The 10,000-nt window shown below is 39.2% G+C and overlaps 1 protein-coding gene across 1 annotated transcript in view; it reads left to right on the top strand.

The window, feature by feature from the left end:
- Positions 1-6,712: 6,712 nt before the first annotated feature.
- The window catches only part of LOC125047199 (glyoxylate/hydroxypyruvate reductase A-like), an 11,655-nt gene continuing 8,367 nt past the window's right edge, over positions 6,713-10,000 (top strand). Inside the window, exons 1-2 of the mRNA XM_047645339.1 lie at positions 6,713-6,881; positions 9,866-9,981. Of these exons, the coding sequence (XP_047501295.1) occupies positions 6,773-6,881; positions 9,866-9,981 (225 nt within the window). The 5' untranslated portion in view covers positions 6,713-6,772. The remainder of the gene's footprint in view (positions 6,882-9,865; positions 9,982-10,000) is intronic.

The raw sequence follows: 10,000 nt of genomic DNA, 5'->3' as shown, positions 1-10,000 counted from the left end.
TAAGAATTATGATAATGATAATGATAATGAAAATAATAATAACATTAAAAAAATGCAATGATAATAATAACAACAATATAAATGATGACCATAATAATAACAATTTTACGTCGTCCTGAATTAAAAGTATAGTGTGTGACCACAAATTGTTTTCAAATGACTACCATTTAGTGCAACAGCAGTGGAAAAGCCTTTTCGAATGCAAAGTACTTTATAGATCAGTGATTCTCAACCAGGGGAACAATTTACGCCCTAGGGGTTAGAAATTACATAGCAGGGGGTAACTCTACAGTAATAGGATAAGGCGATATGACGGATCCTAATATACGGCTCATTTGGTGTAACTTATGCATGGTTGAGATAGTTTTAATGTAAGTACACCGCTTGTCTTGTTAATAATGAATTGGGATTTTTTCTTTGATTTTCTTAACAAAAGAACAGCTGGTAGAGTTTCTTTCATCAGGACGTTGAGAATAAGAGTGTTTTCCTCTGTGTATGTGTGTGTGTGTGTGTGTGTGTGTGTGTGTGTGTGTGTGTGTGTGTTTTATGTGTGTGTGTGTGTTTATACCACTTTTTCCTTATGCAGGAGTAAGGGAGGTAAATGACGAAGTATATTCGGCCAAGTGGATTATTAGCTGAGGAAGGGTTGAGAATCCCTGTCATGAATGCAGCAGCATATATATTGCATGCAACTGACAGCAAATACACCACATTGACATATATAACCAAAAATAAAATACTTTATGAGACTCCATTTTTACACAGAAATACCAAGGGCTCCATTCCTTACGTACAGATATCAAGGACACTATTTCTTACCAAGAACTCAATATCTCACGTACAAATATCAAGAACCCCATTTTTTATCAGACTAATTTTCTTACGTACAGATACTAAGGTCTCCGTTCCTTACGTACAGATAGTACTAGATTCCTAACGTACAAACATCAAGGACTCTCCTTACGTACAAACTACCTAGGAACTCCAACACTTACCTACGATCATCAAGGACTCCATCCTTTACGTACAGACATCAAAGAACTCTATTTCTTACGTACAGACATCAAATAACTATTTCTTACGTACAGATATCAAAGAACTCTATTTCTTACGTACAGATATCAAGGACTCCCCTACTTCCATACCATCCCCAAGGACCCTCCTCGTTACACACAGGCCCCAAGGACTCCCCTCCTTCCGTACAAACTATCCAGGTGAGGATGCAACCGGCGCTGTTCCGTCTTCTTTAAGTAACCGACCCCCTCTCTATCCACCTCACATCCGTGAGTCATTGATCAATTGCTGGCCCCCTCACCTGTTCCCTGCCTCGTCACCTGCTGCTTTCCCCCGCACCTGCTTTCGGTTGAACCTACGCCTTTCTGCTCATGTGATAACCCTTTTTTTCCTTGCTGTTGTTTGTATTTGTCTTTGGTTCATTGTTTTCCCTTACAAGGTCCGAGAAAAAGGAGAAAAGGGTAAAAATGTCGTGATTATTCCACGCAAGGATAATTGTCTTTTGCTTCCGTCTTTTCGTTCCTCATTCTTTTGTTTGTCTGTCTTGTTTGTTTGGTTGGTTGGTTGTGTTCTTTTCGTTCTTTTGTTCCCGTTCGTAGTTCAGCACATCGTCATAATTAGTATATATTTTCTTTCATGTGTTTGTTTACTACATAATGTGTCCCTAATGCCTCCTCACGCGGTATCTTTTTGTCCCGTTTGTGTAAAGGAAGGTTTTTATTCGGTGTCTTGTGTCCGTAAAGTGTCCTTTCTACGTGGCGTTTTTCCCTTTAATGCTGTGTAACTTTCTGACTGTGTCTTTCTATCTGGTGTCTTTGGTGTGCCGACTGTGTCCTTATGCATTGTCTTGTGTCCCTACTGTGTCTTTTTTGCGGTGTCTTGTTTTGCAGGTGTCTTTTTATATGGAGTCTTAGACTCCGACTGTCTTCCTATTTGGCCTTTTGTGTACTGCCAGTGTCCCTATGCGGTGCCTTGTGTTCTTACAGTGTCTTCTTAAGCGTTGTCTTTAGAGTGCCGACTGTTTCTATATGTTGTCTTGTGTCCCTACTGTGTCCTTTTCATACGGTTTCTAGTGTGGCGATCCGTGTCCTTTTGTAATGTCTCGTGTCTTGAACGTATCTTGCGGTGTCCTCCCTCTTGTGTAACGACAGTGTCCTTAAATAAGTGTCTATGTGTGTCCCAATCCCGACTGTGTCCTTTAACTTGGTGTCTAGTAACCTACATAGGCTTTTCATAAAGGAAGTTCCTTTTTAATACCAGTATAAATCCCTTTGATGATTTGATTTTGATAGACAAAAAAAATGAACGATATGAATCCAAAAAATCTGACACTATTGTGTGTGTGTGTGTGTGTGTGTGTGTGTGTGTGTGTGTGTGTGTGTGTGTGTGTGTGTGTGTGTGTGTGTGTGTGTGCAACATATATATGTCTGTCTGTCAGTGTGTGTGTAATGCATACATATTGTGTGTATATCTATATATGAATAGTACGAATAAATAAATTAACAGATGTAAAGAGACAACGACAGTAGCTTCTATCTTTTATAATTTCTGTTCCCTCTTCCCCTTTCCCTCTCCTCTCCTCCTTCTCCCTTCTCCCTTTTTCCCTCTCCCCTCTTTCCCCTCCCCTCTCCCCTTTCCCCTTCCCTCCTCCCGCTATTCTCTTCTGTCTCCCTCTTTTTTCCCTCTTCCTCTTCTTCTCCTTCTTCTCCGTCTCCTCTCACAAGCACTACTACTTCTCATTCAACCTTGAAAATCCGTCTCTGTCTCTGCTTTCCACCATTCAGAGAAAACCAATTAAACAACAGTATTTACACACGCTCCATTCTACAGTCACAGAAAACGTAGAGGGCCGACTCTTGAAGGGGATACTTCAATATATATAGCTTCTCCGTGTATAAGTATTCTCCCTGGTTTGAATTTTGTTTTGTTGAGTTGTAATGTAGATAGCCCCTGGATATCGAAACTAAGGGAAGGAACATTATTGTTATTGCTATTATTATTTTTAATCATCATCATCACCGTCGTCGTTATCCTCATTATTACTAGCATTGACATTATTGTTATTATCATGATTAAGTCATGCCTAGCAAGGTGAAAACGAGAAACAAAAATACCTCTTAGAGTCATACGGCGGGATACAGGCGTACTAGATTCTGGCATTAAGGTGCGACTCCCATGCCAGCCCCAGGGCAGAGGGGACAACTTAGTCGTGAGAACTGCTGGCCGATGATGCCCGAGGTGCGTCGCGGTCGCCACAAGGGTAGTAGGATATGTAGTTCAGTACACAGGAAGGTCAAGGGAATGCGAGGTCATCCCATCCTCCTGTGTTCGCGCAGGTGATGATGTCAGAAGCAGTGGAGTCGGTGGATACAGGCGTAAATTAATTCATTACCGTAACCAGTGATGGGCATCGATACTCAGAATTCTCTCAAGCGATACCGATACGTCGATACATGAAAATTGACGAAAGCGATTCCGATGTATCGATTATTCGAAGACAGTTAAAGCGATATCGATAGCAATACAAGTATCGCCGATACATCACCGATACTTTATTGTTATAAAATATCCAAACTGATACGTAAATATTTGATTTGGATAAGTATTGCTCACAACGACTACAGTAGAAAAGTGTTTTTCAAACTCATATTAAACGTATATATTCTGAAGACTTCTACATCGCAGTAATAACATTTGCAACTGTTAGGTGCGTTCATGGCACTTAATGCATAGAAGAGGAGATCGTCGCCTGCCTCCTTCACACTTCTTGAGCCTCTGTCGATGAAGTGAGCGAGAGAGAAAAAAAGACAAACACACACACATACAAATAGATAGATAGAGACAATGAAAGACAGACAGACAGAAAAAGAAAGTAAGAGAGAATATAAGTAAAAGAGAGAGGGGGGTAATGGAGAAATAGAAAGTTATATATATAGATATGTAACGAAGGGGGGATAGAAAGTTAGAGAGATAGAGAGAGAGAAAGAAAGTAAAAGACAGAGAGGGGGAGAGATACAAAGAGAGAGGGAGAGAGAAAGAGACATGGAGAATCAGAGACAGAGAGAGAAACTTATGTAAATATATCGAAGTATCGATTTTTTTCGATACATCTTGAGAAAAAAGCCCAAGCGATATTTTTACTGAGCATTTAAGGCGATACTGATACCAATGCAAAAATATCGATTGCTATGTATCGCGAAGTTGCCGATCTCTGATCATAAAAGCTAATTCCATCACCGTTTAGCAGTACGTATTTAGGTAGGAAAACATGAATGCAGGAAGATAATAAATATCGTAGATCTGGATCGAATTTATTATAGGGTTGCTGGTTTCAGTTGGAACGGCTCGAGCCATTGTTCGTGACGTCACACCCCAGAGTGCGCTGTAAACAAACGATTCTGAAGGAGCCTGAACATACCTTGTAATATGTTAACATTGGTTCTGCCGCGATTCACAGTTTTTGAAGCCTCTCTCTCCTTTCTCTGGGAGGAGTCTGCGCGATGAAGTAGGAGGGATGGAGGAGAAGGGCGTGAGGGTCTCACCCATTTGCTCTGAATATGTTATTGTCGCATTGAAGTGTATAGGTGTAATAATGGATAGTTGAGAAGCGTGGGAGGGAATACGTTGCGCCCAAACATATACGTAAAATTGATGAATTATGTGCCTTCACGCCTGCCAGGTGTCATCGAGGTTCGACTAAATATTAAAATGGTAAAAGAAAACGGATCTTTTATAGTGACGGTATAGAGTTAGATATACTTTTAAAAACTAGAATGACCGAATTTATCCGAAAACTCTTTATCTCACTCCAATTAGCTTGTTCTGAACAGTATGCGCAATGGATTTGCGGTTGACAATATTGCTGAAGCGGACACAGTTCATTCGTCCTAAAGAATAAGCCACATCGTCATGAGCAGTAAAATAGTCTCCTCGGAGTTACTTAACTGGCATTTGCTATAACCACACGATTCACAGTGAAATAGATCCCACTTATACCTGTAAGGGAAAAAGAGAACATGAACAAGGCTTCGAGTTGAGTTGCATGTTGCCGTGGTAGTTAGGCTGTTTTCTAAAGTAGTGTTGGAAGCGTGGTAGAGGAAAGTCAAAGTCGCATATAATTAATTCATTGGCATATAATTAATTAATTATTGGCAATTCTATGTGGCAGATATAGTTTACTTGGAGCATTGCGAATTGTATACAGAATACGATAAAGTAGTGCTTAGGATAGTAGGCCTATTTATGAAAGTTGACAACAAATGTTAAACTAAAACTTTTGACTTGGAAATATTGCCAGGCTTGTAAGTGGCTGCCGATCCGTCTGCCGTTTGCCTTTTGGCCCCGATTATGAGCTGTCTTTGCCAAGGTCTATATATCTTATATATACACATATAGACCTTAGTATTTAGGAGATTTGGTAGACTGTCTTGACACAGGAACACATCCAGGAATATTTTGCGGGGAAGAAAGGTCTTAAAAATTTTAAGTAATGACTAGAAAAAGAACCTCTTAAGTCATTATTGTTTCTCTGCATTTGAAATACAGAGATTATTTATTGATATCAAACCTCGTGTATGACTACAAGCATTTTTGCTATCGTGATGATTATTATAACATTATCTCTAAGGGAAGGAAAACACCTGCCTTGTTACATAATGTTCTCGTGTTATCACCTTAAAAGTACCTATCGATTGCGCAATATAAAGGCCCACGCATAGTGACAATAAAGTAGTAAATTCATACGATACGATTCCCTTTGAGCCAATGGATAAGACCTCACACCGACCCCCTCCTCCAGTCCCTTCCCGGCCAACCCTGCTATCTCATGTGACCGGCGCGAGGGGCGGGAGAGGGAGGGGGTTCAGAAACCATGGATCGTGATGATACATAGTATACAAAGACATATATATACAGGCCTGCGAGTTCCACTTGCCTTTGCGATTATTAGACCTTACTGTGATAAAGGAGGAAATCTAAACCCATTGGGATTTAAGTAGAAATGAGCAATAAATAGTGTAATGAATACCTTCTTTATGCATTACAGTGAACCGAGTACACTCACCTACCACATGAGGTAGAAGGGAATTACTTGCAGAGGCACACTACCCGTACAGATATGTATAAGGGCTTTTTGTTTACTTTACGAACTTGAAACCTTATTCCTAAGAGAATTGACGTAAGAGAGAATGGAGAGTTATAATGACATAGTGGAAACATGCATATATACATAATTATCAGCAATTATCATAGACCAATCAAGGATACGCTACGCAGCCTCAGTTGTATATTATCTCAAAACAACGTAGGGTTTGCTAGTCAGCGTTTATTTTGATATCTTACCGTAGCCTGCACGGGCTCCGACTGATCCGGTTTTAAAGCGGCACTTGGCTCGGCGTTGTCAACCAGGCAGAAACTCCCACAATGGTGACTAGGTCGGATAGTAAAGAGAGTAATGATCATTTAATCATTTAATCATCATAGAATCCAAAGCCAAAATACAATGCCACCTGAACCTGTAGCTGGCGTTCAGGTTTATGTACGTCATATTATACAGAAAAGAAACGTGTGTGTGTGTGTGTGTGTGTGTGTGTGTGTGTGTGTGTGTGTGTGTGTGTGTGCATCTGTACCTTGTGTATGTATGGGTACACACGTAATCCTGTACACAAGCGAGAAGGCACTCTGCTGCGGCCTAAGGCGGGCAGAGGACTGAGCCGGGTAGCGAGACGGCGGCGCCTCCAATGCCTCAGTGCCCGACGAGATGGCGAGCGTGAAAGGTGTCGTCCACGTGCTCTCCTTCACGCCCGGCATGAGTGCGTCCTTGAGAGAGCGGCTGCCCGGCGTCGCGGTCAAGGAGGTGCTGCGAGAGGGTAGGTTTTGGGGTGAATGAATATATAAAGTATGTAAGTGTGTGTATATATATATATATATATATATATATATATATATACACACATGTATGTATGTATGTGTATATATATATATTTATATGTGTGTGTATGTATGTATATATGTACATATATATTATATTTGTATATATATATATATATATATATACATATATATATACATATATATATGTATATATTATATATGTATATATACACACATATATATATATACTTATATATATGTATATATTATATATGTATATATATACACATATATGTAAACATTATATATAATATATAGAGAGAGAGACACAGGCAAGTTGAAGATCCTGATTAAAACCGAATTGGACATGAGACTAAGCATGACTGACTCCTAATCAGCGCCCTGCTGTGGGAAACCTCTAATCTCACAAAAGGCTCGCCGAATCCAGATAACGGGAACAGCTGATCTTGGAGGCTGCGTTATAAGAAGCAAAAGAAAGATGACTTAAATGTTTATTAAGGAAGATAACCCGTGGGGGAAGAGTTGAAATAAAAGGATGATGATAGTTGTTTGAGTTAATTCACAAGTGCAACTAAGGGTGGATATGGGTTGACGAAGAAGAGAGTTTATCTCCTCTAGTTCTTTGTATTACTGTCTAGTCTCATAGGATCCCGTGTGTCCCTTGAAACATGGATCGAAAATTGATAGGATATCTATCTTGTATTGGTTTCATTTGAAATTTATATACAGGGTACCAGTACTATTGATAACTTCGATAGATATATAACTTACAGAATGTATAGAATATCCTGATCTGTCTCATACATATCAGTTATATACACTAATGAATACAATTACAAACTCGGTCAAAACAATATGCTGACAGCAAATTACTAATAACGATGATATGTTAACTCTTCTTTCAGTAACGAGTACATTAATTAACCAGACAAATGTTGATGTAGTGCATAGTCACGGACCGAATTCGTGTTGTGAATGAAGTTTCGTGTTCCTTCTAAACAAACAACAAGGGTTACAATTATTGATTTATTATAAATGTAATGGCTTTATCACGAATAAACGTGGGAACTCTACCAAATTGGTGCAATACGCAGAATAACTATAAAATGCACAGAATTATAACACGGCAAACGATAAGGGATGTGGGATGGGTTATGTTCTGAGAGAATAGGCCTATGGCACATGTTTCGGTGGAGGTGGTAGGCTGAGAGCGAAGGTCAGGAGAAAGCTTTGGGATGCGGTAGACTTGAAGCGTGCGAGCGCATATATATGTGTGTGTGTGTGTGTGTGTGTGTGTGTGTGTGTGTGTGTGTGTGTGTGTGTGTGTGCATGTATATATATAGATATGATATATGTATATATATATATATATATATATATATATATATTTACATATATGTTTGTGAGCCTATGTGTATGAACAAATAGGAGGGAATTCTTTCAAAACATATAGCAAAAAAACGTAACGTTCTTCTTTGGATCTGTTTCCGCACTACTGATCCGAAATCATGGTCAGATTAACACGTAATATATATATATATATATATATATATATATATATATATATATATATATATATATATATACATATATATATACATGTACATATTTCAGAATTATTCTTGGCCAGCTGTCGATGTCATGTTGCAAGAATCTTGTCGGTATATCAATGATAAACACTTTTTCGTCATCCTCGCAATGTTTTGCAACGGAGAAATCGGCACAGTAACAAACACATGGACACACTCTATCGCTAATAGAGTTAGATATAAGATATATATAAATAATTATCTATGTGTATATCAGTTCCTATTAGAACCCATGAGGGGCTGGCCAAAGGATCGATTTTTCTATATTTGCTGATATTTATTTTCAATATTTGCGGATACGGATAATTAGTTTCAAATTTTGTGAATGCGAAATATTTATTCATAATATTGGGTGATGTGGATGCGGATATGTTTAGCCCTCAAAAAATTGAGCTACAGATAAGTGAACTTTTAGGATATTAAGATATGAGTAAAAAAAAAAAAAAAAAAAAAAAAAAAAAAAAAAAAAAACTATATCACGGATATATTAAGAAATAAGTAAACTAAGAATGTATGTATAAGATATGCTAAATTTTCCGTTATCTGTGTTATCAGGATACGGGACAGGAACCCTTCTTGTATGCACTCCCCCCCCCCCCCCATCCCACCCCGACCTCTCTCCCCATCCACCTTGTGACTATGTGAAAGTGACTATGAACTTATAATCTGTATTTATGCAATTCTATGTTTGGAAAAATATAATCAAAGAATGGGATTTTAGTATTCAAACTTAATAACTGGTTTAGTGATGGAAGCTTGTGGGTACTTTCAGGAGAGAGTTTACCTAATTTTTAATTATAGATAAAATCTGCTCCACAATATATTGCGATGTATAAAGTGAATGCACGGTAGCTCATTAATGGCGCTCCGGTTTATATATCTATCCATCTGTATGTCTATATATTTATATCTCCTTATCTCTCTCTCTTTCTCTTTCTCTCTTTATTTCTCTCTATATATATTTCTCTCTCTATTTCTCTCTCTCTCTCTCTCTCTCTCTCTCTCTCTCTCTCTCTCTCTCTCTCTCTCTCTCTCTCTCTCTCTCTCTCTCTCCCTCTCCCTCTCTCTCTCTCTCTCTCTCTGTCTATCTATCTAATTATCTACCCCCCCCCCTCTCTCTCTATCTCTATATCTCTCTCTCTCTACCTATCTATCTATTTATCTATCTATCTCTGTCTCTCTCTCTCTCTCTCTCTCTCTCTCTCTCTCTCTCTCTCTCTCTCTCTCTCTCTCTCTCTCTAAATCGCTTTCTATCCCAATCGCTTTCTCTCTCTCTCGCTTTCTCTCTCTATCGATCTATCTCCCTCCCTCCCTCTTTGTCCACAACCGCCCTAAAGTGTCTAATTATTCAATTATCCTCATACCCGCAGGCACAGCCGAGAACCACACCGGGATGCCTTGGCTGGAGCGCGACCTGTTTGAGGATGAGCTCGAGACCCTTGGGCAGGCGGAGGTCCTCCTCACAGACGCCAGGACACTGCTGCATGTGAGGGATTTCTCTCGCT

The sequence above is a fragment of the Penaeus chinensis genome, chromosome 40 (genome assembly GCF_019202785.1).
Source record: "Penaeus chinensis breed Huanghai No. 1 chromosome 40, ASM1920278v2, whole genome shotgun sequence".
Lineage (NCBI taxonomy): Eukaryota > Metazoa > Arthropoda > Malacostraca > Decapoda > Penaeidae > Penaeus > Penaeus chinensis.
Note: the sequence above shows the minus strand (reverse complement) of the source record. Positions and strands in the feature narration are given on the sequence as shown.